Source organism: Oncorhynchus tshawytscha, linkage group LG05, assembly GCF_018296145.1.
Source record: "Oncorhynchus tshawytscha isolate Ot180627B linkage group LG05, Otsh_v2.0, whole genome shotgun sequence".
NCBI classification, from domain to species: domain Eukaryota; kingdom Metazoa; phylum Chordata; class Actinopteri; order Salmoniformes; family Salmonidae; genus Oncorhynchus; species Oncorhynchus tshawytscha.
Window position 1 is genome coordinate 21703888 of NC_056433.1, and position 24031 is coordinate 21727918.

General features: G+C 43.7%; 1 protein-coding gene across 1 annotated transcript in view; it reads right to left on the reverse strand.

Moving 5' to 3' along the window:
* Positions 1-24031, reverse strand: part of LOC112250150 (solute carrier family 35 member F1-like) — a 132611-nt gene that overhangs the window by 33812 nt on the left and 74768 nt on the right. Inside the window, exon 3 of the mRNA XM_024420049.2 lies at positions 16570-16697. Coding sequence (XP_024275817.1) covers positions 16570-16697 — 128 coding nt within the window. The remainder of the gene's footprint in view (positions 1-16569; positions 16698-24031) is intronic.

Genomic DNA, 24031 nt, shown 5'->3' on the forward strand with positions numbered 1-24031 from the left:
CAGTATGTCTCATCCTCTCATCAGACCATTATGTCTCAGTCTCTCCTCTCTCATCAGACCAGTATGTCTCAGTCTCTCCTCTCTCATCAGGCCAGTGTGTTTCTAATGGAAGGCTTTTTCACCGCTTGGTTATATTAACCGGTCTGTTCCTGTAGCATGCCCTCGAGAGAGAGGGAGAGAAAAGGAAGATAGAAGTAACAGAGCAGGAGAGAGAAAAATATAGAAAAAGAAAAAGAGGGAACAAGGGAGAGAGGAAAAGGAGCACAGAGGAGAGGGAGCGAGAAAGAGAAGGAGAGAAAGGGAAAAGTGACAGGAAGCAAGAGATGGAGAGAGAAACAGTGTAGGCCAGGAATTTTTCTTGAGCGGATGGTCAGGTGTACTGGCATGCAAACTGACCGCAAGAAGCCCAAAGATTTGACTAAAACAATTATTTCAAACCTTGCTTATATTTGTATACGACCACGTGTCTCTCTACTATGTGTAGGAAAACTTGGTAACAGATTCCCAAAATAAAAATCAATTGGAGCAGATTTCCTTGTGTTTTTACAGCCTTTTATGTTCAACAATAAAAAATAAAACTGTTTCTCAGAAAACTGGGGGTCAAATTCGGGCCACAGGCCGCCACTTGGGGAACCCTGATGTAGGGTAACAATAACCATGAGAGAACCCTGAAAGTGAGTGAATGATTGAGGTTGAGTTCTGTGTTACTCTCATCTGTTCTCTCTGTGTAACAGCTATGGCAGGAAACTGACAATTTATACAGTGAGTTATTGGCAAAATAATAGACATGACTTGGTAATGAAATCCTCTTTACAAATACCAGCAAACAAATGAAACCCCTGGCGATTTAGTCAGCCCTAATAAGACTCTCTGCTTAACTCTACCAAATACATCTTCATTTAATACCTCAGTGTGTTATGTCCCCAGGCTGGCTACCTGCATATCTCTAACTGGAAGAGTGTGAATAGCAGTGAAGATAATGTCCCTAGCCAGCTGTAATAATGAGTTGATGAAAAGGAGTTTTCTCCAGATGTACCCACTGATCTCCTCATACTGGAGCCTAGCCAGACTCTACGACCATTCATAACAACTAATCATTTCCCCCTTAATGGGAAAGTCCTTAATAGCACTGTTTTATTCCTCGTTCTCTTCATGACGGAAATATTAATATTGATGAGGCATTGTCTAACTTCGTTATAGTTTACTTAAAAAACTATTGAGAATTGTTGTGCCTATTTCTTTCCTCCACCCTCCCTAAAGAATCAGTGGGAGAGCCAATTAAATAAATACCAACATCCCCTGCACAGAGGAAAAGAAGTGTCTGACTTGGCCTTAAAGTGAGACGGTCCATTGATCAAGTCTCTTACTAACACCAAACTTACTTAATTTGAGTTCACTTGACCTGAGCTGCTCTCTTTTTCAGTGTTTCCCCTATATTCATTTAGCCTCTGCTTAACTGCATTTTATTTATTATATTACAATATGATAATATATATTTGATTTATTATAGTTGCCACCACTCCCCCCCCAAAATAACAAATATAACTTAAATGACTAAAACCAGTTATAAAGCATGTAGAAATGATAATGAAGCTATACACTCAGTGTTCAGTTTATTAGGTACACCCATCTAGTACTGGGTTGGACCCCTCTTTGCCTCCAGAACAACCTGAATTCTTCGGGGCATGGACATGTTGCTCAATTGGTAACATGTGCCAGGAAAACATTCCCCACAACATTACACCACCACCACCCAGTACCATTGACACCAGGCAGGACTGCTTACGCCAAATCCAAACTTTGCCATCATCATGATGCAACAGGAACTGGGATTTGTCGGACCAGGCTATATTTTTTGCCCACTGGAGCCACTTCTTGTTTTTAGCTGATAGGAGTGGAACCCGGTGTGGTCGTCTGCTGCAATAGCGTATCTGTGACAAGGACCGACAAGTTGTGCGTTCTGCACACCACTGTTGTACTGTGCTGATGTTTGCCTGTTTGTGGCCCACCTGCTAGCTTGCAAGATTCTTGCCATTCTGCTTAGATCTCTCATCATCAAGCTATCATGGGGCCCTCATTGATTTTGTTATAATGTTTGAGTCATTCAGATGGCTTATGTCGTGTTCATATGCTATGACAAAAGGTGTAGAAGAGAAGAAAACTATTATACTATTCTCTCCACCAATTTGTAGAATTACAGGAAATTTGCTTTAAAACAAAGATATTGTCTCTGCGACAAAGACGAGGTCCTCAAAAATGTTCGGGTCAGAGACTGCGCCAATAGCCCCGCCCACTACCAGGCAACCCCCCCACGCTGACTTTGCCACCACTGAGGAAGAAAATCGTAGGGGAAACACTGCTCATTATCAAACCAACTTGCACAGCAGATCTGGAAAAAAAAATATATTTCAAAATATTTGTACCAGTTTGGGTTATAGCTGTTTACTGAGTCAATATTTACAGTGATTCCTTGAGCGCACCTTCCTCTGAACGTTTAATCACCTTCACAATATCCTCAGACTGGGTTTACTTTGAAGAGAGAGCTACTGCTGTAGTCTGCTGCTCTCAAATATCCGTCTCTTCACAGTGGAAGAGTCACCCTATCACTCTCCTCACCTTCCGGCCTAGTCACTCAGTGACAGTCACACCATGCGGATAGATAGATCCATCCCTGTGTGAACAGTTGCTGCAGGCCACCCGTGTGCTTGTCACATCATTACGTTGGGCTGCCTCTGGGTCAGCAAGGCATGGAGGTACTGATCAACTCGTCCATGCATCATCCAGTCTGTCTGTCTGTCTGTCACAGGGCCAGACCACCAATGAGGGGATTCTGTTACCTTTTACACTCGACTTCCACCACTTCACTTCAGCAGAACAATCAGCACTCCACACCACTGGCCTTGACACTCTGTGAGACCGAGGTTCCATGCTTGTCATCGTTGGCCTTCTAGAAACAACGATGAGGCGGAGTGGTCTCGAGTGGCGGACGGGGGATGATGTAAGCAGAGCGGTATCTGATGGAGATAGACCCTGACACTCCATCTGTTTTCTGGCTGGCTGAGTAGAGGTGGGGGCAGTGACAGAGGAAGAGACAAAGACAGAATCCCACGATGTCACAGATCCCTCTGGAACTTTCATTGTGCACATCTGTCCTCTATTCCCACTGATTGTATTTGTATATATGTGCCCTTTGTTCACCATGGTGCTGTCCATTATTGTTACAATGTCCATTGGTGCATGTGAATACCCGTGCTGTGTGTTTTGGACTTTCGTGCCTTTGTGGATCGCGCAGATGATTACGGGTCTGGTCGCGTGTGATAATCATTGTGCACTAGTGTTATTTATTCAAGGTACTCCTTGGTCTTTTGTTTGGGTTTCAACTCTGTGTTTTTGTTACGTGTTTGTTTGGTCTTCGTCCCCGTGCCCTTACATGTTACGCCATAATTTGGGGTATAATGTAAAAAACTATTCCTGCACTTGTCTCCTGAATCATTCATGCCAACGTGACACACGAGCCGATAATAGAGACATTTAAATATATTTTTCTTCCAACTTCTTTCCACATGGCTCAAAATGCTGGATCTGCACTTCTAGGATCTGAAGAAAGAATCAATCTATATTTATTCAGATTGTTGCTGATACCTTATATTCTCAGGCTATCGTAGACTTTAGGGTAAATCTATTTGAGATAAACGGTTGAGATTGATATCATTTAAAATCTTAACAGGTTTGTCAAACTATTTAATCATTTCTTTAAAACGTTTTTTTTTTTAATAAAACGTTTTTTTTTTTTTTTGACCTTAAAAGTCCATTCTAAACACATAAGTTGTAGCTTAGACATATTTGACATTATCTGAGGTTTTTGTGTTGTACCCGCCATCGGCTGAGACACAACATGCTCTTGAATATTTATGAAAAAGATGAATAACATTCCAGCCATGAGGCCAAACAGGGAGCTTTTGGTCATTGACTGCAGGGAAGGACTACTGAATGACAATGACACCACCACACGTTGTATAGCCTATTTGACTGATATGGCTGTATACACAAGTTATACCCATTATCACAACTTTGCAGCACTCTCATCTCAAATCAAATTGTATTAGTCACATGCGCAGAATACAACCTTACCACCGTGAAATGCTTACTTACAAGCCCTTAAGTGCAGTTCAAGAAATAGAGTTAAGAAAATATTTACTAAATAAAATAAATAAAAAGTAACACAGTAGAATTCCATAACAATAACACGGCTACATACTGAGTAAATGTGCGGGGGTACAGGTTAGTCGAGGTCATTTGTATATGTAGGTAGGGGTAAAGTGATAGTCTGGGTGTCCATTTGATTAATTGTTCAGCAGTCTTATAGCTTGGGGGTAGAAGCTGTTAGGGAGCATTTTGGACCTAGACTTGGCACTCCAGTACCGCTTGCCGTGCGGTAGCAGAGAGAACAGTCTATGACTTGGGTGACTGGAGTCTGACAATTTTGTGGGTCTTCCTCTAAGTGTCAGGACTACAAATAAAAAACAAATTGATATAAAAACGAACATAAAAAAGCAAAACTATAATAACCTGGGTGAGCAGGAAGAACCATAATAGTCCAGGTAAGCAAGTGAATTACTAATAGTAGTGTCTGTTCTCGTTCAGCCCTGACTACTGAGAGAGGAGTGTTTAGGTGCCTGATTTAAGACTACAGAGGGGATACCAACACACTCCTCACAGTCTGTCTCCCCAAATCGCCCAGCCCTGGGGCCCCTGGATGGATCCTGAGTCCTGGCTGGGCTCCAGAGGGGTGGAGGGAAATGCCAGATTTAGCTGAGATTCGATTTAGCTGAGATCCTGCTCTCAGCAAGACTCTCCTATAATCTTCCCTCTCTCCATCCCTCCCTCCACTAGCAAACTGATGCCTTTCGGGTGGATATGAGTAAGGCTCCTTTGGCACTAACCACATTTTAATGAAGATAAACTGACACACGGAACGAGAGTCAGCAAGTGCACCTTTAATTAGCCCCCTTATCATGCAGTCTCAACCAGAAGTGGATTCACAGAAGGGCCAGGCCAGGCAGAGGGCCAGCCAATCAAGATGGCTTTATTTATATACACTGCTCAGAAAAATAAAGGGAACACTAAAATAACACATCCTAGATCTGAATGAATGAAATATTCTTATTAAATACTTTTTTCTTTACATAGTTGAATGTGCTGACAACAAAATCATGCAAAAATTATCAATGGAAATCAAATTTATCAACCCATGGAGGTCTGGATTTGGAGTCACACTCAAAATTAAAGTGGAAAACCACACTACAGGCTGATCCAACTTTGATGTAATGTCCTTAAAACAAGTCAAAATGAGGCTCAGTAGTGTGTGTGGCCTCCATGTGCCTGTATGACCTGTGCTCTATGACCTCCCTACAACGCCTGGGCATGCTCCTGATGAGGTGGCGGATGGTCTCCTGAGGGATCTCCTCCCAGACCTGGACTAAAGCATCAACTCCTGGACAGTCTGTGGTGCAACGTGGCGTTGGTGGATGGAGCGAGACATGATGTCCCAGATGTGCTCAATTGGATTCAGGTCTAGGGAACGGGCGGGCCAGTCCATAGCATCAATGCCTTCCTCTTGCAGGAACTGCTGACACACTCCAGCCACATGAGGTCTACCATTGTCTTACATTAGGAGGAACCCAGGGCCAACCGCACCAGCATATAGTCTCACAAGGGGTCTGTGGATCTCCTCTCAGTACCTAATGGCAGTCAGGCTACCTCTGGCGAGCACATGGAGGGCTGTGCGGCCCCCCAAAGAAATGCCACCCCACACCATGACTGACCCACCGCCAAACCATTCATGCTGGAGGATGTTGCAGGCAGCAGAACCTTCTCCACGGCGTCTCCAGACTCTGTCACGTCTGTCACATGTGCTCAGTGTGAACCTGCTTTCATCTGTGAAGAGCACAGGGCGCCAGTGGCGAATTTGCCCATCTTGGTGTTCTCTGGAAAATGCCAAACGTCCTGCACGGTGTTGGGCTGTAAGCACAACCCCCACCTGTGGACGTCGGGCCCTCATACCACCCTCATGGAGTCTGTTTCTGACCGTTTGAGCAGACACATGCACATTTGTGGCCTGCTGGAGGTCATTTTGCAGGGCTCTGGCAGTGCTCCTCCTGCTCCTCCTTGCACAAAGGCTGAGGTAGCGGTCCTGCTGCTGGGTTGTTGCCCTTCTACGGCCTCCTCCACGTCTCCTGATGTACTGGCCTGTCTCCTGGTAGCGCCTCTGCTCTGGACGCTGACAGACACAGCAAACCTTCTTGCCACAGCTCGCATTGATGTGCCATCCTGGATGAGCTGCACTACCTGAGCCACTTGTGTGGGTTGTAGACTCCGTCTCATGCTACCACTAGAGTGAAAGCACCGCCAGCATTCAAGTGACCAAAACATCAGCCAGGAAGCATAGGAACTGAGAAGTGGTCTGTGGTCACCAACTGCAGAACCACTCATTTAATGGGGGTGTCTTGCTAATTGCCTATAATTTCCACCTGTTGTCTATTCCATTTGCACAAACAGCATGTGAAATGTATTGTCAATCAGTGTCGCTTCCTAAGTGGACAGTTTGATTTCACAGAAGTGTGATTGACTTGGAGTTACATTGTGTTGTTCAAGTGTTCCCTTTATTTTGTTGAGCAGTGTATATTACAAACAACAAATCAAATTCATTTATTTTATTTTATATATACGCATAACATTAAGTACATGCATTAGATTTGTAGTTTGTATTGTCTCCTGACTAAACAGAAATGTTGAAAAATGCAGTAGGAGGCTAATTTGTTTTATCACAATCATATGGTACCACTACCCCCCCTCCCCTCCCCCCCCACACATGTACCTACTAGCATGCTAACTGTGGGAAAATTGTTTAGACCCTCTGCAATTCTTTGCTAATGCGAACTAGCGCTAGCCAGCTAGTCACAAGTTATGGCAAAACAAAGTTCACTCATGCACTTTTTCAAAAAGCCAGATGGAGGATGAAGAGTCATCGTCAGCCCATGAGGTTAGCTACTGCTTTGACTTCCACAGCCCAGCTCAGCATCGCCCATCCCGGCCTTGTCATGGTGAGCATGTCATCACGAGGCCACCTGCGCATTTGTCTGAACTGTAGTTGACAAACCACCCACACAACCAAAAATATGAGTCATCCTCGTTTTGGAATACATTTTTTTAACCTTTATTTAACTAGGCAAGTCAGTTGAGAACAAATTCTTATTTACAATGACGGCCTACCCCGGCCAAGCCCTAACGCGGACGACGCTGGGGCAATTGTGCGGTGCCCTACGGGACTCCCAATCACGGCCGGTTGTGATACAGTCTGGAATCTAACCAGGTCTGTAGTGATGCCTCAAGCACTGAGATGCAGTGTCTTAGACCGCTGCACCACTCGGTATGGACAGTTTTTTTTAGCTGGCATACAGTTCGACAAAGCACGCTCTTTTCTGTAAAACTGCGTACACATTTCTCCGAGGCCACTATGGAAGGCTCATTTGTTAGAGACATATATAAAGATTGGAAGCATCTTTGCGAGGCATGCTTCAACACCAGGCTAGGCAACCCCACTCTTTTGCACTGGATAAATGTGAAGGCTATAGTACAAAGCCATCACAATCAAAGCCAGGGTAATGTTTTAAACTTACCCGCAAGTTCATAGCACTACATAGAGAAGAGTGAAGAGGCCCTTAAAAAGTGCAACTTTTTGAAAATTTCTACATAAAATAACCAAATATGACCAAAAAAAATCTAAATAGTCTATAACAGCTGCCCAAAAATGCTAGACTCATCTTCTGGAACAGACAGCTGACTGAGCTGCATACCCGGTTCCAGGAGGATCAATATGGAATAATGAGAGTAGGGCTGTCTCCGACAAAAATAAATCTTAGTCGACCGAAAGTAGTTTGTTCTTTCGACCAATAGATTGGTCTACATTTGTTAACCTGTATTTTTCCATATATGGATACACCCTATGTGTTTTAATAAAATAATCTACAGTGGCAAGACAAAGTATGTGAACCCTTTGGAAATACCCGGATTTCTGCATTAATTAGTAATAAAATTTGATCTGATCTTCGTCTAGGTCAAAACAATAGACAAACACAGTCTGCATAACTAATAACACACAAACAATTATACGTTTTAATGTCTTTATTGAACACACCGTGTAAACTTTCAAAGTGCAGGGTGGGAAAAGTATGTGAACCCTTGGATTTAATAACTTGCTGACCCTCCTTTGACAGCAATAACCTCAACCAAACGTTTCTGTAGTTGGGGATCAGACTTCCTCTTTACAAAACTGTTTCAGTTCAGCAATATTCTTGGGATGTCTGGTGTGAACTGCTCTCTTGCGGTCATGCCACAGCATCTCAAATCAAGATGAGGTCAGGACTCTGACGGGCCACTCCAGAAGGCGTATTTTCTTCTGTTGAAGCCATTCTGTCGTTGATTTACTTCTGTGTTTTGGGTCGTTGTCCTGTTGCGTCACCCAACTTCTGTTGAGCTTCAATTGGCGGATAGATATGTCTTGACAAACTTGGGAATTCATTTTTCCGTCGATGATAGCAAGTTGTCCAGACCCTGAGGCAGCAAAGCAGCCCCAAACCATGATGCTCCCTCCACAATACTTTACAGTTGGGATGAGGTTTTGATGTTGGTGTGCTGTGGCTTTTTTTTCTCCACACATAGTGTTGTGTGTTTCTTCCAAACCACTCAACTGTAGTTTCATCTGGCCACAGAATATTTTGCCAGTTGCGCTGTGGAACATCTAGGTGTGCTGTGGAACATCTAGGTGCACTTTGTTTTTTTGGACAGCAGTGGCTTCTTCTGTGGTGTCCTCCCATGAACACCATTATTGTTTAGCGTTTTATGTATCGTAGACTCGTCAACAGAGATGTTTGCATGTTCCAGAGATTTCTGTAAGTCTTTAGCTCACACTCTAGGATTCTTCTTAACCTCATTAAGCATTCTGCGCTGTGCTCTTGCAGTCATCTTTGAAGGATGGCCACTCCTATGAAGAGTAGCAATTGTGCTGAACTTACTCCATTCATAGACAATTTGTCTGAACATCAAGGCTTTTAGAGATATCTTTGTAACCCTTTCCGACATCATGCAAGTCAACAATTCTTAATCTTAGGTCTTCTGAGATCTCTTTTGTCCGAGGAATGGTTCACATCAGGCAATGCTTCTTGTGAATAGCAAACACACATTTTGTGAATGTTTTTTTATAGGGCAAGGCAGCTCTAATCAGCATCTCCAATCTCGTCTCATTGATTGGACTCCAGGTTAGCTGACTCCTGACACTAATTCGCTTTAGGAGTAGTCATTAGCCTAGGGGTTCACATACTTTTTCCAACTTACACTGTGAATGTTTAAATTATGTTTTCAATATAGACAGGAAAATTAAATAATTTCTTATTAGTTTAAGCACACTATGTTTGTCTATTGTTGTGATCTGATGAAGATCAGATCAAATTTGATGAGCAATTTATGCAGAAATCCAGGTAATTCAAAAAGGGTTCACATAATTTTTCCTGCCACTGTATGCATTGAGCTTGTCTGATACTTAAAGCTTAAGGTTTGATGAAATAAGACAAATGCCTCAAGAGGGCGCCAGAGATCTAGATAACCAGAATAAAAAACCTGACCTAACTATTCACCTCTCGCAGATTCTGCCATTACTCTCCTGAAGTTTCCAATAATAGGTTACACAAGGAGTCTGCAACCTTTCTCATGTGGAATGCCAATTTATCTTCCCATTTCTACCGATCTGCATGACAGTTTTTATATGTACATTTTCATGAAACGGTTCCATTTAATTTATAATAATGTCTTCATATCTGAAAAATGGTGTTGTGGTTAATCAAAATTTTATCCAAATCTAAATGAAAATTATACAAACCTAAAAAGTAACTTCTATTGCCAACTACGTAAAATTAGCCTACATAAAGCCAACACATAACATTGCAGCCTGCAGGTAGAAAATATCAAAATAAAAATAAATATCCACATAAATCCCATTTGTGTGGTGCTGGGCCTACCCTGGTTGGCCTGTCATGACCCCACTATTTCGTGGTAACAGAGGGCTGTCAAGGGGTGGTCACGAGAGTGCTCAGGGAGGTGTGTAGGGGTTTCCCATCGGTGCGACTGGGGTGGAAAGTCCAGACCAGGTCTCCCTCATGCGTATCCCCTCAGAATATGCCGATTTGGCTCTCGCCTTCTGTAAGAAGAAGGTGACTCAATTCCCACCCCATCTACGGGGGGATTGTGCGATAAATCTCCTGGTAGACGCTGCACTTCACAGGAGTCACGTGTATCCTCTGTCACAGGAGGAGACGGCGGCTATGGAAACATATGGGGCAGGGATACATTCAGCCCTCCACTTCACCTGCCTCCTCAAGTTTATTGTTTGCGAAGAAGAAGGATGTATGTCTGCGCCCGTGTATTGACTATCGGGTTATCAATCAGATCACTGTGAGGTACAGCTACCCGCTGCCTCTCATCGCCAGTGCGATCGAGTCAATGCACGGGGCGTGCTTCTTCACAAAATTGGATCTCAGGAACACTTACGACCTGGTGCGTATCCGGGAGGGGGACGAGTGGAAGACGGCATTTAGTACCACCTCAGGACACTATGAGTACCTCATCAGGCCGTACGGGTTGATAAATGCTCCATCAGTCTTCCAGGCCTTTGTTGACGAGATTTTCCGGGACCTGCACGGGCAGGGTGTAGGGGTGTATATCGACGACATTCTGATATACTCCGCTACACGCGCCGAGCATGTGTCCCTGGTGCGCAGGGTGCTTGGTCGACTGTTGAAGCATGACTTGTGTGTCAAGGCTGAGAAATGTCTGTTCTTCTAACAGTCCGTCTACTTCCTAGGGTACCGCATTTCCACTTCAGGGGTGGAGATGGAGAGTGACCGCATTTCAGCCGTGCGTAATTGGCCAACCAAGGAAGTGCAGCCGTTTCTCGGGTTTGCCAACTACTACCGGAGGTTTATCCGGGGTTTTGGTCAGGTAGCAGCTCCCATGACCTCACTGCTGAAGGGGGGACCGGTGTGGTTGCAGTGGTTGGCTGAGGCGGACAGGGCTTTTGGTCACCTGAAGGCTAGGTTTACATCGGCTCCCATGCTGGCTCATTCGGATCCCTCTTTGGCGTTCATAGTGGAGGTGGACGCGTCCGAGGCTGGGATAGGAGCCGTGCTCTCTCAGCGCTCGGGCACGCCACCAAAGCTCCGCCCCTGTGCTTTATTTTCGAAGAAGCTCAGCCCGGCAGAGTGAAACTATGATGTGGGGGACCGGGAGCTGTTGGCTGTCGTCAAGGCTCTAAAGGCGTGGAGACATTGGCTTGAAGGGGCTAAACACCATTTTCTCATCTGGACTGACCACCGCAATCTGGAGTACATCCGGGCGGCGAGGAGAGTGAACCCTTGCCAGGCAAGGTGGGCCATGGTCTTTACCCGTTTTGTTTTCACTCTGTCCTACAGACCAGGTTCCCAGAACGCTAAGGCAGAAGCACTGTCCCGGATGTACAGTGGGGCAAAAAAGTATTTAGTCAGCCACCAATTGTGCTAATTGTACCTATGATGAAAATTACAGGCCTCTCTCATCTTTTTAAGTGGGAGAACAGAGCCCACTCCCCCCCCAGTGTCCAGCTGGGCACCTGTACGTTCCGTCTGCTGTCGCCGTTTGATCTATTGGGCCCACACGTCACCCCCATCTGGTCATCCTGGCATCGGTCGGACGGTGCGTTGCCTTAGTGGGAAGTACTGGGGTCCACCTTGGACAAGGATGTGAGGGTTTATGTTTCCTCCTGCTCGGGGGCGCCCAATGCAAGGCTCCCCGGCACCTGCCCAAAGGGAAGTTACAACCCCTACCCGTCCTGACGGATCTTCCTCCCTCACAGGGCAACACCACAATCCTGGATGTTGTGGATTGGTTTTCTAAGTCCTGCCGTCTCCTCCCTTTGCCCGGTCTCCCTACGGCCCTACAGACTACGGAGGCCCTGTTTACTCACGTCTTCCGGCACTACGGGGTGCCTGAGGACATCTCTGATCGGGGTCCCCAGTTCACATCCAGGGTCTGGAGAGTGTTCATGGAACGTCTGGGGATCTCGGTCAGCCTTACCTCAGGTTTTCACCCCGAGAGTAACGGGCAGGTGGAAAGAGTAAACCAGGATGTGGGTAGGTTTCTGTGGTCATATTGCCAGGACCGGCCGGGGTAGTGGGCAACGTTCATCCCCTGGGCAGAGCTGGCCCAAAACTCACTCCGCCACCCCTCCACTAACCTCTCTCCTTTCGTGTGCGTACTGGGGTATCAGCCCGTTCTAGCACCTTGGCATCAGAGCCAGATCGAAGCTCCTGCGGTGGACGAATGGTTTAAGCGCTCGGAGGAGACCTGGGACGCCGCCCATGCGCACCTGCAACGGCCGTGAGGCGGCAGAAGGCGAGCACCGACTGCCACCGCAGTGAGGTCCCGGTGTTCGCACCGGGGGACTGGATCTGGCTCTCGACCCGAAACCTGCCCCTCCGCCTGCCCTGCCGGGTCCGCGGTTTGTGGGGCCATTTAAAGTCCTGAGGAGACTGAACAAGGTATGCTACAGGTTACAGCTTCCCCCAGATTACCGTATTAATCCCTGTGAGTAATTGTTTGTTTGTAAATCGGTCCGTTATGTGGGCTAGCTTTATTGTATTATATTTGTCTATTTTGAGTAAATTATGTTTATTTACTCATATCTGCTGTCCTGCGCCTGACTCCTCTACACAAGCTACACACAGACCACATTACAGCTACACATGGCCTGTCTGCAATGAACTTGAAACATTGCATCAACTATTAACTTGGGCCCGGCCCGAAGCTTGCGCTAGCATTGTATAAAACATTCTGTCCATTAGAATTTCCAGCGCCAGTGAGCTCAGGACAGATACCGTTGTAGGCTATTTGCGCAAGAGACAAGAAACACACCGGAGCTGAGTACCAGCACCTCAAATTTTCTACTGCTTGAGCTCATGTTCCTCTTATAGAATATTAGCTCAACAGTATTGTGGAGCTCCTGCACCTAAATATAAACAGTACCAGCACCCAAAATGAGTATATATTTCAGTCTAAGTCAAGCACTGATAAGAGTTTATGAGGTCGGCCTATTTTATGACGTTTCCACTGGATCAGAGCATGACATGTTTCCCTTTCACGCTGAGTAGTTATCGAAAGGGAGAGAGCTGGAAAGATTGTAATTCGGAATGGATGTAAAACCAGACTTTGCTTGCTGTTTGAGGTGAAGAAAATATGACTTTGAGAAGCTCCATAGGTCACTAGTGGTGGTGCATTAAGCCAATCAGAAATACTATCAGATCCCCAAATGAGCACATTTATATGCCTACATTTGTGCGCAGGCCAGGTAGTCTATAGGCCTACTTCTATGCGTGTGTGTCCTTACTCAACATTGACAGGAGGCTCCAAACAATAGACCAAGACTAAATTGACACCTCGTAAATGGAATGAAATAAACCAAAACTTGTTTCTCACAAATGTAGCATTGGTTTTGCATTCTGCAACAACAACAAAAAAGTGTCCACTCAGACAATGAGAATGGGAATACTTGAATAATAATATTGAATGCATTAAAATAAATTACCATAACCAAATTAACAACATTGTAGATTAGAAATTATGGGAATTAACAGTAAATGTACTAATGGCGATGTATGTAATGGGGAATTGATCTACACTAACAAGCAAAGCAAACAATTCACACAATGAAGTTGTGAAACAATGAATGTGCACATGATCAATCCCACATCTGCATTGGCCATGCAGCAGTTATGGTGATATGGCCTCAGCAGAAGTCAAGGCATTCATACTTATTGCGCTTCGCTGAGCAGTGCAGAGCTGTTTTCAAGGTAGTGAGTTTGTTTATATACAGGAGCTACTGCCCCAACCTACCGTTAACTAATTATGCTAATGCAGAGCTATACAGAGCCCTCCGCATTGTTACAAAATTTGGGAGGCGCAAGAACATGCGGTACGGTGCTTGATTTGGCCTCTGCATGCCTCTGGAGGCTCCGCATTTGTGTCACACCATCCCTATGGAGCATCCGATTACATTTTTTTCGGATCAAACATAAATGGGCTTTTAGTCTAGGCCTCCACAATGGACTAGTTCACTGAGATGGGCGCAAATATATATATTTTTGTTACTGCACGACGACAACAATCAAGGTCGACCAACAGCCTTATGACCAAACAATTTGCCAGTCACCTAATTGGGGTCAGACCTAAATGAAAGCAGCAGTGCCCTGTCTGCCAGGGTCTAGGACTTTTCCACTGAAATAATCACTGCTGGCCCCATGTGGTCACTATCATATCTCTACTGAAGATGCTGAATGAAGCGTGTTTATGAGGTCAGAAATTCCCATCCCTTATTGAAGGTTTAGACAGCTGTAGCCCTGACATTTCTCCTAATATCAATAGACAACTAAGGAACATCATCACACTTCCTATGACTTACTGTTGAGAGAGACTCCACTTGCCTGGCTACGCAGACTCCTTGCTCTGGCCAAACGCCACACAAACAAACGTTTGTTTCTTCTCCACAATGAGTCTGGATCTGAGTACCAAATGTGAACGCGGGGGCAGTCTGATTGGTCCAGAAACCAATGGGTTGGGCCAGAGCCAGAACACATGTGGGTAAAGTGGCAGTTTAAAAATATGTCATTAGCTTTGATATTCTGATTGGTTAGAGACAATCCAATCACTGATGACTTTGTTTTGTACAACCCCCCTTCCTGCCCCTCTTCACCACAAATGACTTTGTTTTGTACAACCCCCTGGTCAGGCCATTCCTGCCCCATCTTCACCACAAATGACTTCAATGATGGCAGTCTCAGACTAAAGTATGTGAGTTCATGTTTTAATGCGACAGAGCAGTGGTACAGTTGTACTCATACCCGCTGTGGTATTATGCATAATGATTTCATGTCTGAATGTCTATATAGTAGCGTTTGCTTATTCAAAGTGAGCTATTTATTTCATACCCATAAGTTTCATAGCCGAACAGTTCAAGATATAGGCCTAAAGTGTTTGTATTGTGTTGTGCGTGGCAAAAAGTGGGCACTTTTGGGCTTTTGAGTACCATACGGGCAGGTAATGCTGAGCCCGCGAAAGTCTAATCAAATATTTCAGCACCAGACAGCTCCGCCCTCCACTCTGTTCTCTGACTCCTGATATTCGCATTCACAATGAGAATGAGTCACATTCACAATGAGAATGAGTCACATTCACAATGAGAATGAGTCACATTCACAATGAGAATGAGTCACATTCACAATGAGAATGAGTCACAATGAGAATGAGTCACAATGAGAATGAGTCACAATGAGAATGAGTCGCAGTCACAATGAGAATGAGTCACATTCACAATGAGAATGATTCGCAGTCACAATGAGAATGAGTCACATTCACAATGAGAATGAGTCACATTCACAATGAGAATGAGTCACATTCACAATGAGAATGAGTCACATTCACAATGAGAATGAGTCACATTCACAATGAGAATGAGTCACATTCACAATGAGAATGAGTCACATTCACAATGAGAATGAGTCACATTCACAATGAGAATGAGTCACATTCACAATGAGAATGAGTCACATTCACAATGAGAATGATTCGCAGTCACAATGAGAATGAGTCACATTCACAATGAGAATTGGGCATTTTTTCACGTCTCATAAATTCTACAGATTAGCCTCTTTATTTTGCTTCTCGATAGAAGAACTTTAGGGACAGGTTATGAGGTTCAGGCCAGAGGCACAGACTCAATCCGGTTGCGATCATCAGTTCCCCTATACACGAAATAGCCTAGGCCTACAGAAATCAAGTGGCAAAGACTAAAGCACAAGAAAGTTATACAAAAATAGTAATATTAGGGTAGGAATATGTGGAAACCATGGTGTATGGAATGGAATGTAGCCTAAGCCTTTTTTTGTAATCCATAAATGTCCTCTAGCAAAACATACAATACAGAGATGAATCAGTAACAACTAGCATCCGCTTATCTGGCCCCTTAGCCTAACATATCAGCCATAAGGGCTAAGCCTTTTAATTAATTCTGGATATCATGGTGGATGTATTTTGCATTGCCATGATTGTAGGTCATTCAGAGTAGCCTACATCTGTTTTTCATAGAATTCTTTTACACAGGATGCCTATTCATTCACCAGGCAGGCCGTTTGGGAAATGTTTTCCATGCACCACGACTACACCACTGATGTCTATGTATTTCTGCTAGAAAATGTTGGCCCAGTCACTTTTACTCAGGCCCAGCCACACGGCAATTTCTGCCTACGCCTCTGGACTCAAAGGCCATTGCTGTCTTACCGTCTTATGGCTGACCAGTCAGGGGGATGTCTAGGGACCGGCAGAATAATATAGTAGACACACAAACACCTACACACTCGTTTGTACCCACGCACCCATTGCGCACACACACACACCTATGGGTTCAGATGTGATAGACGTAAACAGACTCACCTGTACGCTTGCTAGTGTGGTGTATTGGTAGGCTTTGATAACCAGGTAGTTAGCCTCGATGTCTATTAGTCCCAGAATCATGTACTTCCACCATCGCCTCTTCAGTATTGCCAGCAGATTCTCCTCACCTGTGAAGAGAATAAGAGAGACATGTTATAACAACGTCTGTTCCCACAGGGAATATAACTGTAAGCTCATGAGATATTGTGGGTGGATATACACTATATATTCCAAAAGTATGTGGACACCCCTTCAAATGAGTGGATTTGGTTATTTCAGGCACACCCATTGCTGACAGGTGTATAAAATCGAGCACACTGCCATGCAATCTCCATAGTCAAACATTGGCAGTAGAATGGCTTTACTGAAAAGCTAATTGACTCTCAACGTAGCACCGTCATAGGATGACTCCTTTCCAGCAAGTTAGTTCGTCAAATTTCTGCCCAGCTAGAGGGCCCCGATCATTTGTAAGTGCTATTATTGTAAAGTGGAAATGTCTAAGAGCAACAACAATTGTCTGTCCTGATTTGCTAAACACTCACTACCAAGTTCAAAATTGCCTCTGGAAGCAAGTCAGCACAAAAACTGTTAGTCGGGAGCTTCATGAAATGAGTTTCCTTGGCCGAGCAGCCGCACACAAGCCTAAGATCACCATGTGCAATGCCAAGTGTCGGCTGGAGTGGTGATAAGATCGCCACCATTGAACTTTGAAGCAGTGGAAACACGTTCACTGGAGTGATGAATCACGCTTCACCATCAGGCAGTCTGACGAGTCTGAGTTTGGCGACTGCCAAGAGAACGCTACCTCATTGAACTATCGTATATAAGATTTCCCTTTCAGCTTCAGTGCATGGCTAACATTTCAAAATTAATTACAAGACAGACAAAACAAAGGAAGCAATTAACATGACAAAACAAACAGATAAACAAAAACCACCCTTGAGAGAAGTCAGCCTCTTCCCAAGGATCATGGGAGGGAAAAAAACCTCCCCTGCAATCTCAATAGAACAATGTGGTTAACTAGTTATTTGTTTTCAGTTATTATAGCTAGCACTGTGTGCAGTAATCTCTTAGCACAACAAGCCCAACATGAGAGCATTCTAAAATGTCTGCTTTTTTTAATGATCATAATTGGCAAAAGAAAACTCTCTGGGATCAGAGTGTGGGTAGAGTGAGAGAAAAAGAGAGTCAGGCCGGAGAGGAGGAATAATTGGAGACAACAAAGAAGCGAGTTCAGACCTTCAGCACAACACTATTTACAGAGGAGCAGGTAGGAGGCATCCAAAAGCTAATTATTCATTCATGCTCAAAAACATCAAACAGGTCGTTGGGGTTATTACTACGGTAGCTACAGTATAGTCTTGTACACTGATACCGTTAGAGCACTGATAAATGTGCTGGAACTTTATGCAAAATCTAAGCTAATACTGTGCTTGAATAATTATATAAACTTGTAACAGATGCACTGAATTTAATTGTCAAATTACTATGCATTTGCACATATTGACAATCTTTCTAAGCACACAGAGATATGCAACCAGTTGTACAGATTCCTGGAGTTAAACATTTGTAGGGAAAAGGTTCCTTTCCTTGACTGGCAGGATTGCAGAGTGCCGTGCTGTGATGGGGAGCTGTTTCCTTTCCCAGACTCTGGATGGTTCTGTGCTCTACTATAGGCCATTACAATCACCGGGTAACGGTCACACAGCACAAAAAACAGCCAGCCTGCCACTGTTCACGGAGAAATGTTGTTTCCTAAAAGTACAGGTGTATTTAGCTAGTTTTATGTCCATAGCTTAGCGTTCAGCTTCAAGAGCAGGTTATCTGTTAGGTTAAACAGGGATGTCACTGTTCTTTCTCTATACATACGTCTAAGGACCAGGGAAGTCACCAGGATCTGGCTTTCGGGGGTTTAGTCCTACATGATTTTGGGTCATTCCCGAATCTTTTGTCCAGCTGCGTTGGTGTAAAAAGTGGTTTGAGATAAAACTCCCAGAAGTCATCCAACCATTATAAATCAGGGGTGCAGTGCCACCTCCATGCTCCGCCACTTCCAGAATGGTGCCATGTCTTAAAAGATCACGTTATGATTCATTAGTATTCTACATAACAAACCAAATATAATAGCATAGATAATGTTAGGCTACTGTCATACCAAAAACACCACATAATTTCTGATGAAAATGTAGGATGATTGTGCTGAAATGTTTTTTTTCTCATGTGGACAGACCTCAACAGCAGTTGCCATAGGCTAAAATATGCTTTGATTGAAACAAATTCCAGGTGGCTGTGTTTAACTCGATCTGCTCTAAAATGAGATTAAACAGCTATGCTACTTAGCCTACGTCATTTAAGATGCATATTTTCATGAACCTGAAATTGGGATCAAATGGTTGGCATGCATGTAGCATGGACGTTTCACCAGTAAAACGTGAATAATTATCATTCACAATTGACAGTGATGATGGCCTAATTTATAATAAGGTAGGCCTAATTTATAATAAAAGGTAGGCCTAATTTATAACGAGGCAGGTCTAATTTTGTGTTTTAGAATTTTAAACATAGAACATTTTCATTGAGACACTTATGTGTAAGCATAGGCAATCATGCAACTTGGATGATATAGGCCTATTGTATGTAAAGGGTCAAGAAGTATGTGAACCCTTTGGAAATACCTGGATTTCTGCATAAATCGGTCATGACAGTTGATCTGATCTTCATCTGGGAATAAATTTTTCCATCGATGATAGCAAGTTGTCCATGCCCCGAGGCAGCAAAGCAGTCCCAAACCATAATGCTCCCTCCATCATACTTTACAGTTGGGATGAGGTTTTGATGATAGTGTGCTGTGCCTTTTTTTCTCCAAACATAGTGTTGTGTGTTCCTTCCAAACTACTCAACTGTAGTTTCATCTGTCCACCGAATATTTTTCCAGTAGCGCTGTGGAACATCCAGCTTCACTTTTGCCTACTACAGATGTGCAGCAATGTTTTTTTGGGACAGCAGTGGCTTCTTCTGTGGTGTCCTCCCATGAACACCATTCTTGTTTAGTGTTTTACGTATCGTAGACTCATCAACAGAGATGTTAGCATGTTCCAGAGATTTCTGTAAGTCTTTAGCTGACACTCTAGGATTCTTCTTAACCTCATTGAGCATTCTGCGCTGTGCTCTTGCAGTCATCTTTGCAGGACGGCCACTCCTAAGGAGATTAGCAACAGTGCTGAACTTTCTCCATTTATATACAATTTGTCTTACCTTGGACTGATGAAAATTAAGTCTTTTAGAGATACTTTTGTAACCCTTTCCAGATTTGTGCAATCAACAATTCTTTAATCTTAGGTCTTCTGAGATCTTTTGTTCAAGATATGGTTCACATCAGGCAATGCTTCTTGTGAATAGAAAACTCAAATTTTGTGAGTGTTTTTTTATAGGGCAAGGCAGCTCTAACAAACATCTCCAATCTCGTCTCATTGTTTGGACTCTAGGTTGGAGAAGTCATTAGACTAGGAGTTCACATACTTTTTCCAACCTACACTGTGAATGTTTAAATCATGTATTCAATATAGACAAGAAAAATACAATAATTTGTGTTATTAGTTTAAGCACTCTATGTTTGTCTATTGTTGTGATTTAGATGAAGATCAGATCAAATTTGATGACCAATTTATGCAGAAATCCAGGTAATTCCAAAAGGTTCAAACACTTTTTCTTGCCACTGTATATTCGGACCTATTTGCCTTCAATAGGCTACATGTAGGTACCAACTTTCAGTCAGAAATGATGATGTAATTATATCAAATGTGTGGTCAACTGAAAATTCCAGCTCCCTTTTGATTGGGACAGAGTCATTGCTGCTTTGACAAAAGCATTGGAACCTCTCTTGATAAATCAATGTCAGATCTTTCTTTTCACTGAATCTCCGTTTGAATACTAGGTTACAATTATGCTGGGAAATGTTAGCTAAATTGAGGTGAGTGCTCATGATCATTAGTCTAGCAATTGAAAGCAATGCACATCTTCTCTACACACACATTTGGCCTCTAGCCTACCTGATGAGCTTCCCTGGTGTTTTCATGAACCTTCCAATACTTACCTGATGCATTTCAGTCACTTAGCTTACTGATGCGAATACACATTTTTTCACTTTTTCCATAGGCTATTCAAGTAATTTGACATGTTCTCTTATTGGTTAAAAAGGTCATAAGGCCTACATCGTTTCAACAACAAATAAGCTGAAACCACTAGCCTATTGGCTTCATTCATTTATTGAATTTATTATCTTGTAATTGTAGGCTAGGCTACTTGCTGATAGATTATTTAAAATGTTATTTTAACATTATACCCTCTCTGTGTGTTAGTTCAGCCTGGGCGTGACATTATACCCTCTCTGTGTGTTAGTTCAGCCTGGGCGTGACATTATACCCTCTCTGTGTGTTAGTTCAGCCTGGGCGTGACATTATACCCTCTCTGTGTGTTAGTTCAGCCTGGGCGTGACATTACCCTACAGCCTGGGCTCTGTGTGTGTTAGTTCAGCCTGGGCGTGACATTATACCCTCTCTGTGTGTTAGTTCAGCCTGGGCGTGACATTATACCCTCTCTGTGTGTTAGTTCAGCCTGGGCGTGACATTATACCCTCTCTGTGTGTTAGTTCAGCCTGGGCGTGACATTATACCCTCTCTGTGTGTTAGTTCAGCCTGGGCGTGACATTATACCCTCTCTGTGTGTTAGTTCAGCCTGGGTATGTGTGTATCACCACTAGGCCATATATGAATCTTAGAGGTGTGGGGGCACAGCGGGCGGGGTGTCATAATCAGATTATTTATTATCTTGGCCGACACGTCTGTTTGACTTTCACGGGATTGTCTCACATACTGAGTGACTGTGTGTTGCAACTGAGGTAGTTCAGGTGAAATGGGAATCCTCAAGGGCACTGTGTGTGTGTCCCAGCCTTCTTCCTCCATTTACCTTCTGATCTGTGTCTGTTAGACTAGAGACAACAAACATCACATCAGACACAATGCAAACAGAAGGCCAGGTGGTGGAAGCCAATGATCTGTGTGACTTTGATGGGCTCTCTCCCTCCTATGGCTCTGTGCGTAAGCAATGAGAGTTTATTTGCACACCTCGGGCAAAGAGCAGCGCCTTCATTAAGTGGGACTTCCAGTGTTTGAAATGACAGCATGGGCGGCCCAATCTCTCCTCTGTTTTGAGACACTAATCACACTAACACTAAGCAGAAAGACACCTCTCTAATCTTGGATGATGTCGAAGTGTGAGTTTGCAAGGCGAGATTTGTTCGTTTTCTTCAACACTTGAGCTAGTACTAGAAGTTCCTTCTATTCTAAGTACCCTTGGCAGATGCAGGGGGGAGGGGCCTGAATGAAACATTAACATCCAATGGTCTCGTTATTCCTCATCCAATTATAGGACTGGCAGTACTTTAAGTGGTAGAGTAAGTTAAATGCAGAGCACTGCAGGATCTATTCCTATAGTAGCATTATTCATTGTTTTTACATGGCCAATCAGTGTGTGCGTACCCAGAGAAGCTCCAGGGGACCTGAGCTAGCTAGCTTCATTTGCACTCCGTCACTACCCAGACAGGCTAATGTTCTCTTATTCTGGCCTTGTTAAAAGCTGCTGACTGCTACATATCCTGCCTCATATACTCATCTCCTCTGCATCTCTAATCAGGTCTGGAGATGTTTTCTGATTTCCCCGGATACATTTAAATTGCTTTTTGGTGTCTGAAATGGGGAAAGGGGGATACCTAGTCAGTTGTACAACTGAATGCATTCAACTGAAATGTGTCTTCTGCATTTAACCCAACTCCTCTAAATCAGAGAGGTGTGGAGGTTAACTGCCTTGCTCAGGGAAGGACGACATATTTTTACCTTGTCAGCTCTGGGATTTGATCTAGCAAACTTTCAGTTAATGGCTCAACGCTCCTACCCGCCAGGCTACCTGCCATCCCTTTTAGGCTACCTGCCACCCCTAATCAATACCACTCGATCCAGACTTAATGGAATCATTGATTTCATTGGTGTAGGGCTTTCTTCATTGGCCTAAATCTAAATCAAGACGCCTATATTTTCGTTACAGCCTCATAGCTCTCAAAACTCTCAATATAGCCACGTGTGTGGTTAGATAGGCGAGAGTAGGCTAGTTGCTCTCTGCCTCCCCTACTTCCTCCCTCAACCCTAGTACAGACATACCTTATTACATGATTGATTATGTGCCTATTGGGACAGAAGCACAATCCAATGCATGTACATCAGCGGTAAGAATTCTGTTGTGACCATAGCTGTAGCTCAGTGAGTCTCCTCTGCTGTCAATAGGCTGGGATGAGCAGAGCCTCCCTCCCTCCTAAAAAACAATAAAATAGCTCTCAGAGGCAATCACCAACTGGGAGGACAAAGGTATTGACCTGACCAAGTACCTGCAAGCTCCTAAAGGAAAATACCACAGGAGATATTGAAGAGTACTGACTCGAGACAACTTCACCAAACTGTCACCAAAACACACACGCACACAGTACCAGTCAAACGTTTGCACACACCTACTCATTCAAGGGTTTTTCTTCATTTTTATTATTTTCTACATTGTAGAATAATAGTGAAGACATAAAAACTATGAAATAACACATATGGAATCATGTAGTAACCAAAAAAAAGTGTTAAACAAATCTAAATATATTTTAGATTTTAGATTCTTCAAAGTAGCCACCCTTTGCCTTGATGACAGCTTTGCACACTCTTGGCATTCTCTGAACCAGCTTCATGAGATAGTCACCTGGAAAGCATTTTTAATTAACAGGTGTGTCTTGTTAAAAGTTCATTTGTGGTATTTCTTTCCTTCTTAATGCGTAGGGGTGGTATACAGAAGATAGCCCTATTTGGTAAACTACCAAGTCTATATTCTGGCAAAGAACAGCTCAAATAAGTAAATGGAAACGGCAGTCCATCATTACTTTATGACATGAAGGTCAGTCAACACGGAAAATATCAATCATTTTGAAATCTTCAACCACAGTCACAAAAACCATCAAGCGCTATCATCAAAAAGGCTCTCATGAGGACCGCCACAGGAATGGAAGACCCAGAGACATCTCTGCTGCAGAGGATAAGTTCATTAGTGTTACCAGCCTCAGAAATTGGAGTCCAAATAAATGCTTCACAGAGTTCAAGTAACAGACACATCTCAACATCAACTGTTCAGATGAGACTGTGTGAATCAGGCCTTCATGGTCAAATTGCAAAGAAACCACTACTAAAAAGGACACCAAGAAGAAGTGACTTGCTTGGGCCAAGAGATACGAACAATGGACAATAGACCAGTGGAAATTTGTCCTGTGGTCTGGAGTCCAAATTGGAGATTCTTGGTTTCAGCCGCTTTGTTTTTGTGAGATGCGTTGTGGGTGAATGGATGATCTCCGCATGTGTAGTTCCCACAGTAAAGCATGGAG